General features: G+C 41.8%; 3 protein-coding genes across 3 annotated transcripts; 1 reads left to right on the forward strand and 2 right to left on the reverse strand.

Moving 5' to 3' along the window:
* Positions 1-468: 468 nt before the first annotated feature.
* Positions 469-4381, reverse strand: LOC311016245 (glucosamine-6-phosphate deaminase 2). Its single transcript, XM_084013838.1, has 7 exons — positions 4273-4381; positions 3795-3933; positions 2829-2930; positions 2469-2651; positions 2170-2354; positions 1681-1855; positions 469-1275 (listed from the first exon to the last, which is right to left on the reverse strand). Exons 2-7 carry the CDS (start codon positions 3916-3918, stop codon positions 1217-1219), a joined length of 828 nt encoding a protein of 275 aa, XP_083869964.1. The 5' UTR covers positions 3919-3933; positions 4273-4381; the 3' UTR covers positions 469-1216.
* Positions 4382-5613: 1232 nt separating this feature from the next.
* On the reverse strand, positions 5614-8840 carry cox8a (cytochrome c oxidase subunit 8A). Its single transcript, XM_084013149.1, has 2 exons — positions 8645-8840; positions 5614-5956 (listed from the first exon to the last, which is right to left on the reverse strand). Exons 1-2 carry the CDS (start codon positions 8759-8761, stop codon positions 5861-5863), a joined length of 213 nt encoding a protein of 70 aa, XP_083869275.1. The 5' UTR covers positions 8762-8840; the 3' UTR covers positions 5614-5860.
* Positions 8841-11029: 2189 nt separating this feature from the next.
* On the forward strand, positions 11030-22878 carry rrh (retinal pigment epithelium-derived rhodopsin homolog). Its single transcript, XM_084013334.1, has 7 exons — positions 11030-11143; positions 12358-12548; positions 16215-16314; positions 16492-16645; positions 20613-20781; positions 21940-22118; positions 22639-22878. Exons 1-7 carry the CDS (start codon positions 11032-11034, stop codon positions 22742-22744), a joined length of 1011 nt encoding a protein of 336 aa, XP_083869460.1. The 5' UTR covers positions 11030-11031; the 3' UTR covers positions 22745-22878.
* Positions 22879-22957: the final 79 nt, after the last annotated feature.

Genomic DNA, 22957 nt, shown 5'->3' on the forward strand with positions numbered 1-22957 from the left:
GAGCCGGTTTTGTTCATAAAACCTCCGCCTACAGCAGCACATCGAGAATGTATGCAAAACCAAAACCAACAGGTCCCAACAGGCCCCAACGGGCGCTGACAGGCCCCAACGGGCCCTAACAGGACCCAACAGGCACCAACAGGACCCAACGGGCGCTGACAGGCCCCAACGGGCCCTAACAGGACCCAACAGGCACCAACAGGACCCAACGGGCACCAACAGGCAAATGTTGGCGCTTCCAAAACTGTGTTCAAACCTGCAGCAAGCAGAAGGAAGAACACAAACGGCCAAATCAACTCCTCATTGGTGTCGTCTGCAATAAAACAATCCAGACTGAGATGAGAGCACACACGGGTCCCACTGGTTTTAGATCATGAAGTACAGTGGAACTGCACCCCAACATAGTCACATTAAAGGGGGTTGACTTCACCTTTAAAATGTGTTTCTTAAACAAGAATGCAGCAAAAATATTGCACCAAACGTTTTATTGTAATAAGAAAATAAGAAGTACAAAAAAAACTACAGTATGTGTACAAATACTGAATAGAAAAACACGTCTAACCTGATGAACAGGAGGAGCAGCACGTTGTAACCAAACGCTAAAGGGGGAAATGGAGGTCAAAGGTCATGGAGGAGGAGTCAGTCGACAGCTGGAGAAAGATCTTTACCTCGCCGACATATACCTGTTGTCATGTGACTACAGTTAAAAGCTCTGAAAAAGCTACGTTCACATTCCCTGGATACATATATGCTCACACACGTGTTAATTAAGTCCCATAACTGCAATATGGTTTAATAAATATTACCAATATCTATGCAGTATGTGTTTCAATTGTCTGATCACTAATTTGGGGATGAAAAACAAAGCTAACATAAAGAACAGTTATGAAATATATACTGTTCCGTTTCAGTCACAGGTTCACATACTCAACAAAATGTAGATTTACGTTTACGGTCCTGACTGTAAATCTGGACTTCAGGATTCGGAGCAAACAAAAGCAGTAGTTTGTAAAACAAAGAAGCCCAGAGGGAACGTCTCCTTTCATCGTTTCCCTCTCCTTAATTAGCTGTAACATTACAATCCGAAGGCGGTTCAAGTCTATGCATCGACAGTACGAGGAGGTCACGACAGTCACTCTGCAGCTCCTCAGATCGGCACCAGAGGGATGAAGGCCGATCGTCCATGTTGGTTCAGGGATATTTCACCATCCTGTCTTCACTGGTCCTTTATGCTGAGCACCGGGTCCACCAGTTTATTGTGAACATGCATTAAACCTGCAACCAAAACAAAAAGGATAATGAAAGCATACCCGTTACATACATATAGTTCTGAAAAAAATATATTATACAATTTGTAAACAGTGATGACGTACGTTATTAACATGAACCACCAAAGACCACAAATGCAAACACAATTAATTATTTCTACCTATGTGTGCTATTAGTGAGTGGATAGAATCCTTTGGTAGTATTTAGCCAAATATACAGTATACGTGTATTTGGCTAAATATGGAGACACCTCCTCGGGTCCGCAAGAACCCCTGACAGGCGTGAAGTCGATGGGATTATGCGAAGGACACGGACATACGCAGACATTAGAGGGTTTCCTTTCTTTGATGGTAAATAATGTACTATTCTACCCCACCAGCAGACTACGGATGGTGCAGGGGTGGTCCGTACCTTTGAAGTATTTGACCGTTTTGACTCGTAGCTCCAGGGTGGCGTCTTCGTCGCAGACAAAGATGGTGCGCGGGTGCTGCTGGAATGCCGATACAGTCCACATGTGGTTCACTCCCTCCTCTATGGCTTTATACAGAGCGAAGGCTTTGTGTGCTCCTGTGATCAGAATCATCACCTGAGCAGAGGACGACAGCGTTAGACTGGACCACTCGCTGTGGATGCAGGGGAGTAGAACTGCCTGGTTCAGACTCACACTGTATGTATACAGGGTACAGGGCGCTGCCGTATTTATGTTCCACAACAATATACAGAGAAAATGGGAATATTGTGTATATTTTGATTAATTAATCATGATTAATCCACAGCTACCCTGTCATTAATATGATTACAAATAGTGCATATTATGGTACATCATATCTTAACGTGGTTACACAAGACTATTCTATTGCAGGACAATGGAGGGATGAATTAACCGCCTGTTAATCTGACCTCCTTGGCATTCATGACCGTCCCTACGCCCACAGTCAGCGCCATGGTGGGAACCTTGGTGAGGTCGTTGCCAAAGAAACGAGCATTGGCCACGATGGTATCCTTGGCCAGCGTTTTCACTCTGGTCCTGGAAACGAGGCTGGAACCGGGCTCGTTGAACGCTATGTGACCATCGGGGCCGATACCTACAGAAGATAAAGACCAGAAGCTTTATATCGGCCACGAGATGAAATGATCCCTGTGGCATCGACAGATCTGTGTGACTGGTGAGATATGGCCGACAAAACAAGGCGTCTGACCTCCTACGAACAACTCGATTCCTCCAGCCTCGGTGATCTTCTGCTCGTAGGCCTGACACTCTGCCTCCAGGTCATCCGTGTTTCCATCCAGGATGTGAGCGTTGGCTGGATCGATGTCGATGTGCTTGAAGAAGTTGTTCCACATGTAGGAGTGATAGCTCTCTGGGTGAGCACGAGGTAGACCTGGAGAGCAATGAGATACAGTGGAGTGAAGTAGAGCTGGAACGGCACTATCGATCTTGTGATCCTAGACCCTAAAAAGACCCTAAAAACACAGTTATGCTTAATACTTAAGTTGAACAACATGAGTATAAGATTGAGAGAATATTTGAGAGTTTAATTGGGCAGCGTTTAACTCACCTACATATTCATCCATGTTAAAGGTCTTCACATACTTAAATGAGATATCTCCATTTCTGTAGTATTCAATTAACTTCTGGTAACAGCCTAAGGGGGTGCTCCCTGAAAGAAATGAGACACATTCAAATACGTCACCACTTAATGTTGACAAAAGTCACAGAAAGCTTGGCCACAAACCCAGCATTATAGAGAGCCAAGTCCCGCCCCTTCCTGTGTTTCCCATGAGACCATATTTCGTAAAAAATATGTATGGAAGTCAATGGTGAGAGTCAAACAATTCTATTACCCCGTTTTAATTGTACCATGAATGTCATGTTGATGTTTGTCAACCTAAAAGATCATTTTTAAAGTCCAGAAAGTCTCAGTTCCTCATATTTTTTATTTTAGTGTGAACCCTGGTTCTACATCAGAATGTGACTTCCTTAATAATAAATAATAATAGAATAAAAAAAATATATGAAAAGATCATAATATGACCAAATTATGTACAAATAAATAAAATGTCAGCTCATGAACTGTGATTTTAGCTTTCGTTTGGACTAACACTGTGGCTTTAAATAATATGAATATGAATAATGATATTAATAATAATAATAATAGATTGTATTTGTATTCGATTTTCAGTCAAACGACTTCATAAACAGAAAGGTTTTCAGGGCTGCTTTAAAAGAGGCTCTGCCCTCAGCTGGATGGGAAGCTTTTACTTTACTGTATTTTATTGTATCCACGTCTTTTACTTAACATAATTGTACTGTATGTAATGTTATTGTACATCCCATGTATTGTATTTGATTGTTTTTTGACAATTGAATTTCCCTTCGGACATCCATCCACCTAAAATTATCTTTTAAATGTACAAACATCATATCCATACGGGATGAAACATGATTGGTCTCGTGACTCTGAGCTCGTGCATATGTATTCTGAAATAAGGTCCCGTGCTCCACCGGAAGGCTCGTGCCTCACCTGTCGGTAAACCGAGGGTGAAGTATCTCTCCGCGGAGGGCTTGAACTGGATGATCCTGTTGCGGATGTATTTCGCTGCCCACTCGCTGGCGAGCTCATATTCGTCCAGAATGACCAGCCTCATCGCGCCGGCTCAAAACTAAAGAAAGAAGAACGAAGTTACAGTAGCAGCGTGAAAACACCACGCCAGACCACATTCAAAAAACCGCCAACTCAAGATGTGCTTTGCTAACAGTTAGCAGTTGTCGCAGGACAATGCGTCGCTAATTTTAAAATACCAAATATCGGTTTGCCTCAACAAGGGCTAGCTGCTGCTAGCGAGGCAGAAACAGACGAGCCGTCACAGTTAGCGAACACTGTCCGGAAGCAGAACTCTGCTAAATGGTCTGATCTTTGGCTGGAGGCAGCGGCTAATGTCAGTCAGCTGATCTGAAACTAATAGTCAGTTCCTTGTCAGTTAGATAATTACGTGTTTTACCTGCTTTTTACGCTGATCGTCGCAAAACAAGTCGGACGTATGTTTTGTATTTTGTCACGTGACAATCTACCAGTCAAGCGAGCTCTACGCGGAAAGTACGGAAGTCCGAGTGGGACAAAATAGATTGAAAAAAAAACAATAACAGCACGTTATAACCTCTAAAGGAAATTTAATTATGTAGAAATTAATAAGAACTTTTAATTAAGAATCATATACGAGTAGTGTCTTTTCAGAGTCACCCATTCCTGCATTTAAAGGGTTTTTTTTCTTAGGAAGCATTGAATACATTACTAACAAACAAAAAACACAAACACTTTCTTCTTTTACTAAGTCAGTGTCATCTCAAGGCTAGTGCTCCTTAAAGGAATAGTGTATGGGATTAGGGGAGATTTATTAGCAGAAATTAAATACATTATTTATAACTATGCTGACATTAGTGCATAATCACCTGAAACAAATGAATTAGGTTGTTTTTCTTGGTTTTGAATGAGCGTTCAATATCTAGGGAGCAGGTCATGGGGTTTACCATGTTTCTACACTAACTCAGAACAGAAAAACCCAACTCCGGCTCTACAGAGGTCCTTCCACTTCTTTTACGTTACTTAAAGGCTTCCTTAGATCAGCAACACACTTGGAAGGGAGGGGTGAACGGAAGGGTATTCAATTGGATGCAATCTTAAACCCCACCACTAGATGCCACTAAATCCTTCACACTAAATTAAACATATTTTCTTCCTCTCTAGCTGTATACTTTTATTTTGTAATGTTAATATATAGTGACTTTCTGTAAAGTGCATCACACGTTATTTGTAAATAACCAGGGCTATTTATTCTGTGGTTTTATTAGTCGTCTATTTTTTTGGTTTACTTTGTAGAAACTGGGCAGAAGGAACCGAAGACTGGAGTCTCGGCAGGACCAGCACGCACTTGGGAGGGTTAAATGTTTTGTTTGTGTTTACCAAAGACTGAGAGGCAACAGGAGCCATGATTTCCTTTGTTTGCTTTCTTGCAATAAAGAAATAAACCTGCAAAAGATCCCCAAGTGTTATGTACTGTGCCTTTAAGTAAAGGATCTTCTTTGACAACTGCTGATAAGCATTTCACTGAGAGGGTGCAGTAAACCTGCAGCATCAGCAGTGGATCTTTGCCCATTAGTCTCCATTTTTTCTTCTGTTCCATCAACAGCAGACGCTATTAAACAGAACTCTCCGGCAGCACAAATCCCTGCAACTTTTAAACATTTAGAAATCAAATTTAAACTCGTCTTTTAATCTAAAAGATAGACAACAAGGCTCTAAATAAAAGCTGCATCCAAATGATATACACACACACACAACACAATTATGTTTAAAATTTAATCTTGTAACATGCTGTGTAAGAGCTAAGAACACAATTTTCAATGCATCAAGCGTCAGGAGTTTGGAGACAGCTGGTTTCTGTCTGGGATGTGGAGAGGAACTGTCGGAGAGGTAGAAGAGTGAAGGTAAAACTTGTTCCACATTTTTCTCTGCAGCAGAACATGACGATGGTCCCAGGTTGTCATTGGAGACTTGGGTGAACCAGGTATGAGACTGTTAAAATGTCCACTTTAGTCTTTCTTCTTGTAGTCCTCCAAGTGGGCCAGGATCCATCCAGATGGAGCCAGAATGGCCAGGGAGAACATGGCCAGTGCGATGGTAGTTTCCTGGACAACAGAGAAGATTTCAACCAATCAGCACCTCTACTGCTACATAAAACAAGATCATAAATCACACTGACAGGTGTGTAACAGGCTGTGTTTAAAGGTACAATATGTAAGAAATCTAAAGCAACTGGCCGTAAAATCATCCTAATATGTCATAGAGACTCAGGAATAATGATCATATAACATACTGAACTCACCAACAACAACAGTACAGCCAAAATATTCGCATTTATAAAAAATCTTTTGCGGACCGCAAATCATGTTTATGTTTTGAAAACATGTTTTGGCACGTGGCGCCACCCACTGGCGTCTACAAATCATTGCAGTCAGTAGAGTCTCAGCTGCCGAGCAACCACGGGTTGCCAGTTTCGACTGAGCTACAATGGCGGAGGCAACGAAACCCAAAAGAGCTTGTTATGATTCACAAAAAGGCCAAGATAAAAACCGAGGCAAAGCGAGGGTCTATATAGGGGATGCATTTGAATGTTGGAGACAGTTGAAAGCTGAGAGGAATTTGAAATCGGATGCAGAATTGGCTACTCTTCTCCTAGACAGGTAAGGTGAGTTTGGCTAACTAAGTTAGCATCATAGCTTGACGGGGATGGACATTCCGAATAATTTGAACTGTCGAGTAACAACGTTATTCATTCCGATCATAGAAACAAATGTTAGCAGCATAGACGTCGGAACTAGGGGTGCGGCCGCACCCCCTCCCATCCGCCCCCCATCAGCCTCCCTGCGGCATCCGAGCGCTCTTTCCCAACCTTGCGCAGGTTGAAAACCTGGCTGCGCAACACTAGGAAGCAGGAAAGACTTATGCTAATCATAACTCTACACTTTGTTAATTAATCGCTGTTGTTAACAGGCTCCATGAACTGGACACCGACTCACGGAGCGGCTCCCGGTCGGTCGGAGCGCAGACCCCGGCAGTCACCGAGGATCAACAGCTGAGTGGCGGCGGCGCTGAGGCTCCGATTTTATGTCCGCGTCATAACGCTTTTGGTGCGTGTTTAAAACAGTGGGTTTACTTCAAAATGCGAGCGTCAGACGCTGTCAGAGCGTTTATGAACAGTGTTTCAGAGCTCCCTCTAAATGTCTCAAAGTAGGCTTTCAGGTAATTTCGCGGCATAACAGCACCTTCCGGGTAAAAAAAGACGTAGCCTACGGCAAAATCTGGAATGAAAAATGGCACTGTTATTTCATCCCCGAATCCCATACACAATATCTAATATCAGTTAACGAGTCGTTTTCCGTTTTTAAAACGAATAACGGGATATGAGTAATTTTTCTGTTTTCCGTTCTTTTATATTGAAGCGAAAAACAGGAAACGACTCGTTATCCGTTTTGCGATTGTTGACTTCAAAAGTCGAAAGTCGGATGGCCGCAGCGTACACGGACCGTTTATCCACTTAATCATTGTGTGCGTCTCTCCTCCGATAAGCCAACAGCTCTGGCAACCTCGAGCCTGGAGGGGGAGGCGGCTACGACTCGCCGCAGTGTTTTGAATTTGAGTGTCGTACCGTTTTTGGCCACATTCTTACATATGGCGCCTTTAAGCTGCTGCCCCAATTTAAAAAGCAATGCTCATATTTTGGAAGATTTTTTGGGGGGACGAGACCATTGTCTTTTCCTCCCCATTTATTTGCACAGCCCATCCCAAATTGTTTTTGTTTTATAGTTTTGTGTAAGTTTACATATTTGTATTAGCTGTGTGAATACATTTTGTTGAAAACATCTTGAAGAACTGTGCCGTAGCAATGAGCAGTCACTTCATTGTTTGTGTCTCACTGACTTGATAATGATTTAAGCTTGAATGTCAAGTACCAACAGTATCTGGCTGAAAGTGTGATGATTCGCTGCTTTTCTCTCATATCGTAAATGGAATCTTTGGATTTTGGACTGTTGGTTGAACAAGACATGCGCGGGTATCATTGTGAACCGAAATACATTACATATATTACATATATTTTTCTGACAAAAAAAAAAAGACTAATGAAAAGATGATTAATTAATCTAATGTAAAATAATTGCTAGCCGTAGAACGAGTCATCCTGGGTGAAGTTAGCTGTGATCCAGTTGCATGAAACCATGTTTCATATGTATATGTAATATTTATGTTGTGGGGCTGCTCCAGACCAGGCTAAGAACCAGGCTCAGGACCGGGATCACCAGTTAACGCAAACCCACCCCTGCTAGATAGGAATGTCCGGCGCAGATCCCAAGGACGTAAACAAAGCCAATGACCCTCTTTACTGTACGCTGACGTCACTGCGTCCGACTCTGCTAATTTATAGACAACGTAAGGTGACGGCGTAACCATTTCGCTCGTTCACAACGGCCTCCTTAATGCGGAATGGGTTAAATGCAGAGGTCAAACTTCACGCATGTAGCGGTGTGAAGTTACATGAGGATGCGTTAGTTTACGTACTGGACTGACTCAGATTTCTGACACCCATGTTGGTTAAATACAGATTATCCGGGGTCAGTTAATGTGATAGTACTCAGCTGCGACATTTAAACTCGGTATTATTGTCAAACAGACCCTTGAGCTTGTCTAAATACACATGTTCAACACTGCCGCTCCCTTTACAGACATCGATGTTGACCTCGTCTGCCAAGGACAGCTAAGCTAGCAGCTGCTAACTAGCATGACGCTAATATTAGCCCAAAGTGCCACAGCAGACTTACAACCATGCCGATCTTCTCCTTGGCTGGGCCGGCGTAGAGGTTAGCCTTCTGGGTGACGGCGTGTCCCCGCAGGACGGGAGCAGCCCGTGTAGCGATGGTCCTCAGGAGCCCCGACATGTTTATCTGCTGCGATGAAGTCTCGTATTCAAGAGCGAAGAGGCGGCGATGTTGCGGAGCGGAAGTGGATCAACGTCATTGCTCTTCTACGCACAAGAGATTGTTAGCGGCTCCCACAGTGACACCTAGCGTCCTGGAGGTGGACGTACATCGATGTACGACGATCCGAACTCAAGAACTGTACTTAAATATTCCTTTATAGTTACCACTACATTTAGAGGCAAATAGTTATTTAATTTTTTATTGTAACCAAGTTAATTGCAGGAGCTTCAATAAAAAGGCCACAACAGGGTGTCATGCCATTCACAGCGGTTCATTAAATATTATAAAATCTAAGTACAGGAATTAAAGATAAGAGACAGTCATGCAACTGGAAGTCCAACCACCTGCTGATTGGTGTATTATGTGAAGCATAAAAAGATATACCACCACAACTAATATCCCCATCTAAAGTGAGAACTCCCAGCATCCCCGTGAGGACTTCATCAGCCGCAGCACTAGAAACACAGAGACAGAATTAAAACTATACACTAAAATAAGAACCATAAAAACAAAAATCTTTAAAACAGATCACTAAATAAAAACAGTAGTCACTGCTTTGCTTGAATCAAGCTAAACATTGTTTAACTTATGGGGAGATATAATTTACGGTATAATTTAAAATATGCATCCTCGATCCCTTTCATACCTCCACAAGCATCCAGTCACAGTATTTACTCCTGTTAACTTACAACACACATTTTGGCAGACCTATTACACAATGATTAAAATACAAATATGTGTATGCATGCACCCTGATCATAACACAATACAAACACTAAAATGAATATGAAAAAAACCAGGGTCACCAGACCAGAGTCAAACATTTCAGCCACATGGAGGGCTGGAGTGAAGCCGAAGGTCTCACCTGCTGCCAATCAGCCTATTAAACAGTTTCTCTGCTGATTGGCCATAAGCTTTCGCATGGTCCTAGTGCCCCCTGCAACATTATCTCACTACATTAAAGATGAGTCGCTCCCCCAAAATGTACAGTATTTATTTGACAAATTAACTATTACAATTTTAGATGAAGAATATAAGATTATCTAAAATATAGTGTCTTGTACAAAATTGGTTGGACAGGTTGGAGCACTTTTTTGTATTTCAGATGTCTGTTATTTGTTCCCCTCTAAACTTTTCACATGGTGTCATAAGGGCCCGAGCATGGAAGTACCAGGGGCCAAACTGTTCCTGGCACTGAGCGTATTGTTTTTGTAGAAATTATTATTCCCCTAAGGGATTGCATTTTTTTGTTGTTGTTGATAAAATTGCCTCACCCCTGCTCAGGCAAAGCTGTGAGAGCAGATCACCAAAATAAAATGGTTGGCCATGTCTTCTTCAAACTGCTTGTGTATATCGCTCTTCAGATGTTTCAGATATGCTCCTTTCATTCAGAGCACTGAAACACATGAGGCAAAAACAGTACATGTGCTCAACTGTTTATTCAGTTTTGTCACACATCCCGTCACCTTTCTGTGAACATCCAACGTTTCCTATAAAGGACATTTACGTTTTCACTTCAGAAAACGGCGTCTTCTCAACATGGAGACTCCATGCTCAGCTCCAGCTTTGTTTGACCGCGTGGCAAACTAGCTGCTGGACAGATATTATGCAAATTTGTGACTTGGTGACATCACCACTTTACGTAAGAAAAGGCAAGATTTCAATTAAGGCGTTTCAAGCAGTTCAGGATCAGAGTTTCTCTGCGGGAGAGTAGGCCTAACTCCCTTTGGATGGGCTTTGACCTTCTGGAAACCTTTTACATGAAAAAAAACAACAACTATATAACCCAATAAAGGAAAGGGAAGATGCAGAAAAGCATAACTGGTCCTCTTAAAACTAAATTGCCACCCAGTGAACCTGAGTACCCTGAGGGGCCAGGGTCCCTGCTGCAGGTGCCCTAAAACAGGGCCTGAACAGCCTTCAGGCATTAATTTAACTACATTTTTGTAATGTCAAAGCCTATTGGCCAGAGCCCAACCTGCAAGAAACTCCATGTGAGTGGTAATCCTCTCTTGTGCAGCCCTGTTGCCTCCTACCAACTGGGGGCCAGTGGTATGTAATAATCCCCTTCACGACCGACCTCCACGTCTCCACAACAACACCCAACACATTTCATTTAGACGAAGCATTTTGCAACACTGACTCTCTCCACCTATTTCCCCCCATTTTGTATTGCCTCTCTGTGTAATTTACATCATTTTTGCTGTATTTTTCGAACACCTCAGAAAATGGGGATTGACTCTGCAGTCAATATTTCCGGTGATGTTGCACCTTATGGGGGAGAAAGTGCCTTCACCCAACTGGAGCACAACATAGTGGCTGGATATCTCATTACTGCAGGTAACAAAGAGAAGGCCACCAGCGGCATTAGAATAGATGATGAGTGGTGAGTGTGATTTCTCTGCATGATGCTCTTCTGTTGGATCTTGTACAGTATGTAGCTCTCAGGTAGTATTTCAGAAGAGCCTGCATTCAGTCGGTGTTTAAGCAAACTCTCAATAAACCATCAATAGTAAGCTGGCAGGAAATATGTGAAATCCAAGTACGATTGATTCATTATTCTAAAAGAATAACACTTACAGTAAATATTTTTAAGTGATTTTCATTTTTTGTTGGTTAAGGAAACATGACAAGTTCATTAATGGTGAACAGAATGTAGTCCATTGTTCTTCTTTGAAATAGAGTATTAATATTATGTAATTTTTCAAGGTGTTTCCATTATATTCCATGTCGGAGTTAGTTTTGTTTTTGAATTCCTAATCATTTCATTTCTCTCATGACAACTTCATTAACACAGTGAAACATAAATCAACAGTAGACAGAATGCATTGGCTGCAAAACCGATTCTATCAATAACCAAAACAATTTAACGAAAAACAAATACATAGTTTTGCTTCTTTGTCAATATTCTGTCCATCTTGTACTGATTGTGGCAATTTGCTTTCTGAGTAAATCTTTCTGACTTGAATTTTATAGCCTTGTTTGCATCATCCATTTCACAGCAGATATTTTACTTCAACTTTTCTGCATTTGTTCTGAGCAAGCGAGGTAGTATATCGATCGACCATTTTGAGAATGACATGATATAATGTCACTAAATGTTATGTGGTAAAATAAGGAGTATAACAAGCAAGACGGATGTGCTAAATACAAATATTTATGCTATTTACATTGTTATGGTTGTTACAAAACGTTAAGTAAAAAAGTCCGCTAAAGGCGCTCGTTAATTATTTAACAACTGGATTGACTCGTCATAGACAGAACAGCACAGCTGGAACTAAGTGACATTAATTATAGATCTGTCAGACACAACATCACACGGTATCAGCGACTGACAGCAGATTATAGAATTATTTTTTATATATAAGATGCTGATCAGATCTGATTATTGAGACTCTCACTTCTTGTTGATGAGAGTTATTGACATGACTTGATCTAGTCTTGTAGCCAGCAGAGGAAAAGCAGCTTATACTTGTAATACTTGTGTGTTCTTGAGTCCTCTATGACTGAATAAATATGCGATTAGAGGTCTTGATATTCGTTTCTCTTCGCAGGTGTCGTAAGTTTAGCAAGCAACATCGTGGTGCTGCTCATGTTTGTGAAGTTTAAGGAGCTGCGGACTGCCACCAACTTTATCATCATCAACCTGGCTTTGACTGACGTCGGAGTGGCGGGGATCGGCTACCCCATGTCAGCCGCCTCAGATATCCACGGCAGCTGGAAATTTGGCTACACTGGTTGTCAGGTGGGTGAGATGCATCTTCACATGTACATTATTGCATGCATCAACCTACAGCTAGAGTGGAAAGTCATGTAAATGGCACCAGATTTAATGTTGATAGGGGCCGGAGCTTGTGATGCTCTGCTGCTGGATACTTGAATGGTGTTGGAGGTTTTGGATTCACAACATTTGTGAACATTTTTATATTTCATCGGAATTAAAAACCACTTATATTAAGGTTTCGTCTGTATTCGCTGTTGTCCGTTCCGACCATATCCACCAGCAACAAAACTGTAAGGAAGTGGTAAAAGAAGTAACCCTGGCCCTTGTTTGATTTGAGTGGCTGCCTGGGCCAAGTGGGATATTGATGAGTGATGTGACTCAACGACTCAAAGTGGAGAAAATGTGAACTGCTAGAAAAACACTACGCAGGGGTAAGAGAGGAGCGTACGCCAGGAACGCCGTACCAGAAAACAATGGTCTTGCGGATGATGCATTTGGGATGACTGTGTGTAATGTAGTCACACTTATACCTCCAAAACACATGTAAAAATGATTGTTGTTCTGGTTGTTACATAACATTTTGGAACCAATGCGCTGCAGTCTCAATGTGATCAGTCCCTTACATGAACAGTTTCTGCGGAACAAATGGAATATCGAGGTAGTTTAAATTATTTTATTGAATTTTCTATGGTAGTGTATTGCTGTCAAGCCAGAAAAAGAAAAAAAAGTATCATATTACAAGTGAACATATTTCTGTACGAAGATATTCATGGTATAACATGAATCGTGTCATGCGATAACTTCCAATAGCCTGTTGTTATAATGAGAAACATGGATACATTGAAAAAAATGGCTCATCTACAGTTTAAATTCAACTTCAATTGCTGTTATTCAGCACGGTGCATGATATTGCGATAAGTAGTGACGTGACTTTCACATCATAACAACACAAGCTATGACGTTGAAACATGAAACATGTCATGCAATAACAGTATACCAAGTATCACGATTCACATTATAACAAGATAAATACTGTATTGTTATAGTATAGTATAGTATAGTATAGTATAGTATAGTATAGTATAGTAAAGTATAGTATAGTATAGTATAGTATAGTATAGTATAGTAAAGTATAGTATAGTATAGTGTTGGGGTTGTAGCAGGAGCAGATTTGGTTATCAACAGTTAATTATTAATATCAATATGATTATCGGTATTAATAATTATATTTAATATATTATCATGATATAATCATGAATAAACGGGGCACCACCCTGGGATCAGGGAAAAGATAACCTAAAACTCTATTCAGTCTCAATATAAAGGTTTTATACTCACATGCCAATCATCGTGATCATTGGCATGGAAGCATAAAAACAATCTAACAATTAAGAAGGGCGTGAAATTCGAGCACTAGCCTTCACAACCTGCTGTTATCCAGTGACATATACACAACAAGCACAAGAGACCGCTAGTTATAATATAATAAGATTTATTAAAATCAGTAATAATGATCACAATCAATAACACTGCAATTAACAAAGCCTTATTACCTAACTACCTAACACACAAAACTAAGCTAAACAGAAGGAGAGACACACGTGGAGTGTGTGTGTGTGCGTGTGTGTGTACGTGCGTGCGTGCGTGTATGTGCGTGTGTGTGTGTGTCAAGAGAGAGAGAGAGAGAGGGATGGCTATGTGCGGCCACCAGATGGAGCTATTCCTCGCAGCGTTCAGGGGCGGAGCCACTGACGTCTGATGGAGTAGCGAGAGAGAGAGAGAGAGAGAGCGAGAGAGAGAGAGAGAGAGAGAGAGAGAGAGAGAGATGGCCGGATGCAGCCACCAGATGTAGCTATGTCCCTAGCGTCCGCCGGGAACAGCTGGCTTAGGACTCGTGTGTGCGGCGTATATGTGTGTGTGTGTGTTAGCGGGACACAAACAAAGAGAGAGAAAATGCGCGAGCGATATTCCGAGGCCCAGAAGCCGTGCCACTATCACACGGGCTCGCGTGAATGAACTGGCGTTTATTCCGCGAGACCGGTCTTTTAACTGATAGTAGAGGCTTTCCGAGCTCGCGAATATGGCGGAGGTTAGTCGAAAACACTGTTACAGAAATCAACCCAGCGGCGTGGGTACACGATCAGCATTCACATACAGCAGCACATGAACAAATGGACTTGGCGGTCCGCGATCAGAACTTAAAACACATTAACAAGAATTACAAGCATGTCCTACACTATCGAATCTCTGCTTCTGCCCAGACAAATAGCCTCTTACTTTTGTCGATGTGAGATGCGTCGATGTGAGGGTTCCGTCCCGTGCGGTGATGGCATTCCTTGACGCCGGCAACGGACGGTAGTTCGTGGGCGCTCGTTCAGCGCCGGATCCAATTGGTTGAAGAAAACCGTTAGTTATTCTTCCTTCTGCAGGGAACGAGGAACAATCGCGGGGCTCGGCAATTTAGTCAGCTGATTTCAGACAAAGACGGGTCGAGTTATCCGTTCTGCTGGCAGCTGGGACGAAGAAAGTTTTTCTTCTTACCGCAGGGAACAGGAGAGTCGCGCTGTCACGGTGGTCTCCTCGGGATCCAAAATGATAAACAAAAGAAAAATAAAACGAGTAGAGAAAAAGAGGGGTAAAACAGTCTGTTGCTCGTCCAGCGAGTTTGGGGGAAAGACTGCGGCCTAGGACAAAGGAAAACGCTGCAGACGTAATGTTCACCTCCTGGTGTAACGCGAGTTACGATGGAAAGAGAGCGTTCCCCCGGGGTTCCCTGAAGATTGTCAGCCAATAGGGCACCAGTTGTGTGACGTCACATTTCTCACCTGGGTGAGATGTGAAACTAAAATGGTGGTGTAGTTTTTAATCCCCTTTGTCCCTTTGTTCTGGCCGCATGTGTAGGCTTTTGTAGGCCGCATTGTGTAGTCCTAACGGTTAGGTCCCCAACAATAGTATAGTATAGTAAAGTATAGTATAGTATAGTATAGTATAGTATAGTATAGTAAAGAATAGTATAGTATAGTAAAGTAAAGTAAAGAATAGTATAGTAAAGTATTGTATAGTATGGTAGATGAAAAATCTGTGAAATAGAGTTTCCCAGACACGTAGTTCTCCTCATGTTTTCTAAAACCTTTGTAATCACACTAACTAACGTGACTTCTTCTGGCCACGAGCATTGACCTGTGAGGCTGAAGCACGTTCACGTCAGCTGCAGAAGGTCGCGTGCTTGGATTCCTTTGGCGGATTATGTTTTGCCTTAGTCTCTGTTATGTTGAGCCATATGATTCAGTCTACAGTGAGAAGCAGAGCAGGGAAACAAAGAGTCGAATGTTGTAACGGGGCAGCGGGTGTTTCCGAAACAGTACCTACTGCAGCTAACATGTCTTTGAGTACCTAAAAAAGCACTATACAAATCATATGAATTATTATTATTATTATTATTATTATTATTATTATTATTATTATTATTATTATTATTATTATTATTATTATTATTATTATTATAAATACTGTCTAGCTTTACTATATCTGGTTTGTCAAAAATGTTCACATCTATTCAGTCAGTCAGGATTCTCAGATCGTACTGATCAATGTCAGCTTTGATCAAAACAAAAAAGACAATACAATAATTGTATCTATTGACTAAAAAACAGGTACACTGTTACATTTCTGTGTTTTTGCCACCAGGTCTATGCAGCTCTCAACATCTTCTTTGGCATGGCCAGTATTGGCTTGCTGACTGTGGTGGCCATCGACCGATATCTCACCATCTGCAGACCAGATATAGGTACTAACTAATCTTCTGAATGACCCCTGACCCCTGATGACCAGTAGAGAGAATGCAAGTTTAAGCCCTTTCAGATTTGGCTTCACTTTTCAGAACCGGAGGTTTCCGCCCGAATAAAATCAGTATCTCCACACTGAATTATTAGTTTAGTCATTTTCCTGTAATTTCTCTCTCCAGGGCAGAAAATGACGATGCGATCCTACAACCTCCTTATTCTGGCAGCCTGGCTGAATGCTGTATTCTGGTCCTCCATGCCTATCGTGGGCTGGGCTGGATATGCTCCCGACCCCACTGGGGCTACGTGCACCATCAACTGGAGACAGAATGATGCGTGAGTTATAAATAGAATCCAGATGTTATTGCATTCTTTACACGACATGACAGACAGTAACTGTGGTGGAAAACTTGCACTAGTTGATGATTCTTCTAGAAGATGAATAAACAAAACCCTTCGAGCCTCAGTTGTCCTTGCATCAGTATATTCTGTAGTTTAATACAAGTATCTGCAGCAGAGAGACGTTTGGTACAGTATGGTTGCGTAGACACATTCAGATACCAAATGCTTCCAGAGACATAGTGACCATGTGTATTATAGAGGGAGCAGTCTCAGAGACCAAGGACCACCTTATCTGCTGAGGCGCCTGAACAATAAAACAACCCTTCGTCCAACCATGGGAAGCAAACAGCTGGTAGTCACGGACGTATGTAAAGTCCAGAATGAAGATATCTGAGCATATCACATCATATCACAGTCCCTCCTTTTTGATCGATTGAACACTCACTCAATTTAAGATTATCTTAAAGTTTTTTCTTGATAGAGCGGTAGAACACAGTGTGCTCTGAAATCCTGTTGTTTTCGTCACCTTGAAATGTTTTACTTATCTAAGCCCTAGTCAGAAGAAAAAACACAGCAGCCAGCGGGTTCCGGATCAGATTCATTGGAATAACACAGAGCTAGCTGTGAGAAGGTCGAAGTGGGGATATCAACAGTCTGTCTTGACGTCAAACACACCAGCGGCACATACATTGACCAATGGGATCAGGGATGTGCGGAACCATCCCAGCTTCCCTTCCACCTTCACTGCGAACTGGTCCAAGTAGTTAACACCTGATGCGTGATTGTCCACCTGCAAGATAGAGAGACTTTATCCAGTGATTTCACAAACACAAAGTCACCTGGCTTGAAGGGATGAGCAGGTTCCGTCCCAGGCTGAGGCCACCTGTCAACACCTGCCACCTGTGAGTTATCACATAGTCAAAAGTTCATCGGTCCATAACACGGTAGCTCTGTGAGTTGTCAGAGGCACACTTACACCTGTGGACATTAATCTTCCCATCTAACTTCATGGGGATTTAACCCTTTGGTTCTCTTTGGTGAACTGATGGAGTACAGCACTAAAGGTAAAGCTTCTGGCCATTTCAAACCTGTGGTTTGCATGGTTTTGGTTAGCTTATCTTTAATTATGCCTTTCGTCCTCTCCACTTGTCCTGAGCTTTGAGGATGATAAGGCACACGCAACTTCCAATCTATTCCTAAGACTTTGCTCAGCTGCTGAGTGATTTTTGCTGTGAAAGGGAATACCCTATCTGGAATTACATCTTTAAGAAGACTCGCTCTCTCTTGTGGTAAAACACTCAACCCACTTTGAGAATGAGTCCATCATAACAAGGAGATATTTGAATCCCAGGCTTGGTAGCATATTTACACAGTCAATTTACATATTTACAAAAGGCTGATGGTGGAGGTAGTTCATTCCCCTGTGATTCTGTCTCCTTTGATTCTTTCACTGTGCACCTGGACACCAATTAATTGGTCACTGTCGTTATTCCTGGCGCAAACCATTGTGACCTTATTACGTGATCCATCCATCCTTTCCCTACATGTGTTGGACCATGTTCAACCTGGGCCAGGACATGGAGGAGGGATCTGGGACAGACCGGCCGACCATCAGGGTGGAGCCACAAGCCTGACTCCATCAGGGCAAGATAATTGCTTTTAGCAGGTTTGTTATGAGGACAGAGTTTTGGATGGATTCACCAAGACAACCGTAATCAAACGCAACACCGAAAAAGTAACGCGAGTCAACATAAATTGTAGCGGTTTGATTCTCAGCCAGAATACAGGCTCGCGTCAAGGCGTATACTCCACAACACCTTTGTGCGTTTCAGTAGTGACAGCGTATCCTGCATGATATTGAGCATCCGAGCACCTCATGGCTGAACCGTCACAAAAAATAATTAAGAAGACTTTGCATTCAGAGCTGATAACAATAGGTGCAGATTTCTTTATTCAACAGCTGTGCTAGCTGTTGCAGCAACAGCTCTCAAGCAGACTGGCATCCCCTGTGGATTATTTTGATTTACGAAAGGATCAGACATGGTGTGAGGAGGAGGGGGTGGGGGTGCCAGGGCCTGATATTGCAATCCTGGTTGTTGAGGAGGCCTCTACTACTACTCCTCCTCTTCCCGTACCAGATCCGCTTCCGGCCCAACCCCAGCGTCTCCGACATGGCTAGCTAATGCAGCTGCATATTCTAACAGTAGCCACATTGCATCAGCCGGGCTTGGTTTTGGGTTAGCGGCCAGTTTTGGACAGAGGCCCGTGGTCTGGTCCTCCTCTCTTGGGAGCCACCCTTCAGTTAAACCTCTAGAAATGAGCTGATGTTTTGATCTTTGCCGGGACTTGGCTGTGAATCAGCCCAGATATGACACAAGGCTGTGGCCTGTTGTTCTATTTTACCAGGATATTTAGCCATCACTGCTACTAATTTGGTGTGCTCAATCAATAAGGCATGAGGAAGCAGAGAGAGGGATTTTGCACTTACACTTTGGCTTATTTGGTTTGGTCACTTTTGATTGCAGATGCATCAGAGTTTTAGGACCTCCATAGTCAACCTCTGTTCTTAGAATTCTTAGAATTGTTGGACCCCGTCTTTGAGGTCTTTTCTGTACTTAAAGATCAGAAGCGTTTGTACTAAGTCTTTGCATGACACATTGGCATAGGCAGAAGTCAAAGGCAAGAGAAGCAGTTTCTGAAAAGCAATTTTTCAGCAGCATCAATGACACAACATAAAACAAGGACCATATATTCAATGCAACTTGAGGCTTATAGGTTTAGAATTTGGTCTGTGAATCCCATAATATCCCTCATAGCTCTACGAAGCCTACAAAGCAATTCACATATATGCGTTTACACTTAGTCACAGTCTTCAATGCAACTTGCAATACAATTTTTACATTGCCAATTGTTCAATTAGCAAATTAGTACAATTTCCTAAATGTACTTCTATTGCGTCAAGAGGCACACTGGGCAAGATGAAGGAAAAGAAATGAACTCTCTTCACTTACCCAGTATCCGTCTTTATTTGAATCCTGTTTGTGACACCAATTGTGGTGGAAAACTTGCCATAGTTGATGATTTCTCGAAGATGAATAAAGAAAACCTGTGAGCCTCAGTTGTCCTCACTTGAGTATATAGTTTAATACAAGTATCTGCAGCAGAGAAACGTTTGGTACAGTATGGTTGTGTAGACACATTCAGACACCAAATGCTTCCAGAGACATAGTGACCTTGTGTATTATAGACTGAGCCGTCTCCGGGACCAAGGACCACCTTATCCGCTGAGGCACCTGAATAATAAAACAACCCTTTGCACAACCATGGGAAGCAAACAGCCAAGTCAGTTCTAGAAGATGTCTGAGCATATCATATTATATCATATTATATTGTTCTCCAACGACATGTCAAATTTAGTTTTAAAACTACGAAGAGAACTGCTCACTAATAATGATGAAACAAATAGTAATGCTGCCACTCCTAACTCTGCTGCTACTGTGACAAACTCTTCAGGTATTTTAAACTCTCTCGAGGTTAAAATTCCCTATAAAATCAGTGCATCCTAATAAACCAACGCTGGAAATAAAAACCTACAAAATAAAACGATCCAAACAAACAAAAACACACTCTCTAGCTCTGTGCTGATACGTTAGGCCTACAGATTGATCGATTTATGGATGAATGGATGTCAAGATATTATTGGTTGATACTAGCTGATATAAGTATTTCTTTTTCCAGGAAGAAACATATTGGATTTTGATTTGGTTGATTGTTTTTCTTATCATTACACTTACATTGTAATCCTGCGCCTGCTTTGGTAATACTGTATTTAACTTTAGCCACTGTAATAATAATTAAATAAAGGTAAATGATAAGGTTTTTAAAGCATTTTCAACCAATCTAAAACATAATGCAGTATGTTGAGTATAACACTATAACTGACTCTGGTTTTCCTCCACAGCTCCTTCGTCTCTTACACGATGGCTGTGATTGCTGTGAACTTTGTGATTCCTCTGTCCGTCATGTTTTACTGCTACTACAACGTGTCGGCCACTGTGAAGAGATACAAAGCCACCAACTGCCTGGACAGCATCAACATTGACTGGTCAGATCAGATGGATGTCACAAAGGTGAAAACGTATAGCCGTCAAGCTCACTCTTCTCTGCTGACTTACTTACAGGGGTTACCAAGCATGCCGCTTTGGTGTCGGGTATCACGTTGGTGGTTAAACAAAGTAGTCAAACATCCCGATAAAGAAGAAAATCAAACTTGTTCCAACAACTTAAACAACGGACGGAAGTTTGGGAGTCGGTGTCCAAATGTTGGACACATACGGTTGTAATTATTTTCAAACGTGTGATGATTTTGGATGAATAATCCAGGCTTGGTGTGCAAAGACCTCAAAAAGACAATTCTATTTTGTTCCATCGTACTCAAGTAAAAATTTGATTATTTACACATATTTCTTTCAGACCGTTAGGAGTCTGCAGATCTTGGTTGCGAAACAATGGGATAAAAAAATAAACTTAACTTAAGAGAGAAATTACCCTTACCTCATGTTTTAAATTTTACATTTTTTAATTCTAAAGTTGCCTATTTTCACGTTAAAGGTTCAGTAAGTGATTACTTAAAATCTTCGTACATAAATAAAATATATATCATCTGTGGCCGTGGCAGCACGGTAAAAACCCTGTCCAATCAAAAAAGTTGGGCTGGAGAAAATAATTGGACGGCCTGCCTGTCTGTCAATGCTTACTTCCTGATTGCAGTCTGCTGATCTCGAGCACTCGTTCTGGAGGCGGGGCTTTGAACAGAGGTCTGAACAAAGGGGGCGGGGTTTTTTCAGTTTGGCGATGCATTCAAAGTCAAAGTTTCAGAGGTTTTTCCAAATTACCTATTTAACCGTTAAAGTCTGTCTTCTAAATTTCTCTGCGTCCGAAATCAATACTTTATACTTCATACGTAATACTCGCATTCAACATACTTTAAAAATATATTACGTCCAGCAACATTGAATGTCGTACTTACACTTCCATTGAAGTATTATTGACGTTACAGAGCTGTCCACTATCATCTGTTACGAACTTTGTCATCACTACCGCATTGCATTGTGGGATATATAAGCCGGCGTCGTGTCCAGTGATTGCATACTGTAATACTTCATGTAATGTTTCATACTAGTTTGAGACAAACTACAAATATCACGTATGGTCTTAGCTACTAAATCATGTTAGTATATTAGAATTTTCTGCCCGTATTATATGAAAGCTGTGTTTGTGTCTGGCAGATGTCCATCGTAATGATCGTCATGTTCCTGGTGGCCTGGTCTCCGTACTCCTTGGTGTGCCTCTGGGCATCGTTTGGGGACCCCAAGACCATCCCTGCCGCCATGGCCATCATCGCTCCACTCTTTGCCAAGTCCTCCACCTTTTACAACCCCTGCATTTACGTTGTTGCCAACAAAAAGTGAGTGTCTCTCGTCATTATGCTCTGATAAAATGTCGCATGTGTGCAGATGTGAAGCAGCTGTGGGGTAAGAGAGTGGATCATGGGTGGATTATGAGATCCGGGCCCCTGGGCACAGACAGGAAGAGGCCCCACCACCTCCTCTGCATATGAGCAATCACACTGACTTGTTTCTCTTTGTGTTGTTGTTTTGTGTCTCTTTATCGTTGCTTTGTGTCACCTTGTAAGTGTTTTTATCTCTCCGTTGTTTTTTTGTCGTTGCCCCATGCATTTGTAGTTTTGCATGTCACTGTAGTTATTTTGAGTATATTTGTAATTGTCTCATTTTTTGTAGTTGTCATTGTTGTGTTCATTTCAAGTATTTTTGTAATTGCTATGTGGGGTTTCTTGGGGTTGTTTCGTTTCAATTTTCATAGTCGAGTTTTCATCTCTCGGTAGTTGTTTTGGTGTCGTAAGTCGTGTCTTTTTAGTACTGTACTGTATTTTACTATGATAGTAAGTGGATGATCTTTTCCTACAGGTTCAGAAGAGCAATCATTGGGATGATTCGATGTCAGACCAGGCAGCGAATCACCATCAATACCCAGGTTCCCATGACAACCTCCCAACAACCCTTGACCCAGTGAGGTCGAATCACATTGTATTAATATACCCTGGCATTAAAAGATTGCTATTATGAATCACTGTCAGTGTCTTTCTCTCTATTCTATTTCCCTGTTGAGTAATCTATTGCACTGTGGTGTTTTCTTTGTACATTTCACTGTAGTCTTTGTTTGTGTTGTAGGTACTTCAGTAACAAACTATGAAAATAAACAATAATAATGATGAAGCTCTTCCTC

The sequence above is a fragment of the Eutrigla gurnardus genome, assembly GCF_963514095.1.
Source record: "Eutrigla gurnardus genome assembly, chromosome: 7".
NCBI lineage: Eukaryota > Metazoa > Chordata > Actinopteri > Perciformes > Triglidae > Eutrigla > Eutrigla gurnardus.

Coding starts and splice junctions, on each gene's coding strand:
- rrh (XM_084013334.1), top strand. CDS start 11,032: ATGGGGATTGACTCTGCAGTCAATATTTCCGGTGATGTTGCACCTTAT. Junction 12,549..16,214: donor TTGGCTACACTGGTTGTCAG/GTGGGTGAGATG, acceptor TTTTGCCACCAG/GTCTATGCAGCTCTCAACAT. Junction 20,782..21,939: donor ATCAGATGGATGTCACAAAG/GTGAAAACGTAT, acceptor TGTGTCTGGCAG/ATGTCCATCGTAATGATCGT.
- cox8a (XM_084013149.1), bottom strand. CDS start 8,761: ATGTCGGGGCTCCTGAGGACCATCGCTACACGGGCTGCTCCCGTCCTG. Junction 5,957..8,644: donor AGGAGAAGATCGGCATGGTT/GTAAGTCTGCTG, acceptor TCTGTTGTCCAG/GAAACTACCATCGCACTGGC.
- LOC311016245 (XM_084013838.1), bottom strand. CDS start 3,918: ATGAGGCTGGTCATTCTGGACGAATATGAGCTCGCCAGCGAGTGGGCA. Junction 2,652..2,828: donor TAACATGGATGAATATGTAG/GTGAGTTAAACG, acceptor ATTGCTCTCCAG/GTCTACCTCGTGCTCACCCA. Junction 2,355..2,468: donor AATCGAGTTGTTCGTAGGAG/GTCAGACGCCTT, acceptor TATCTTCTGTAG/GTATCGGCCCCGATGGTCAC.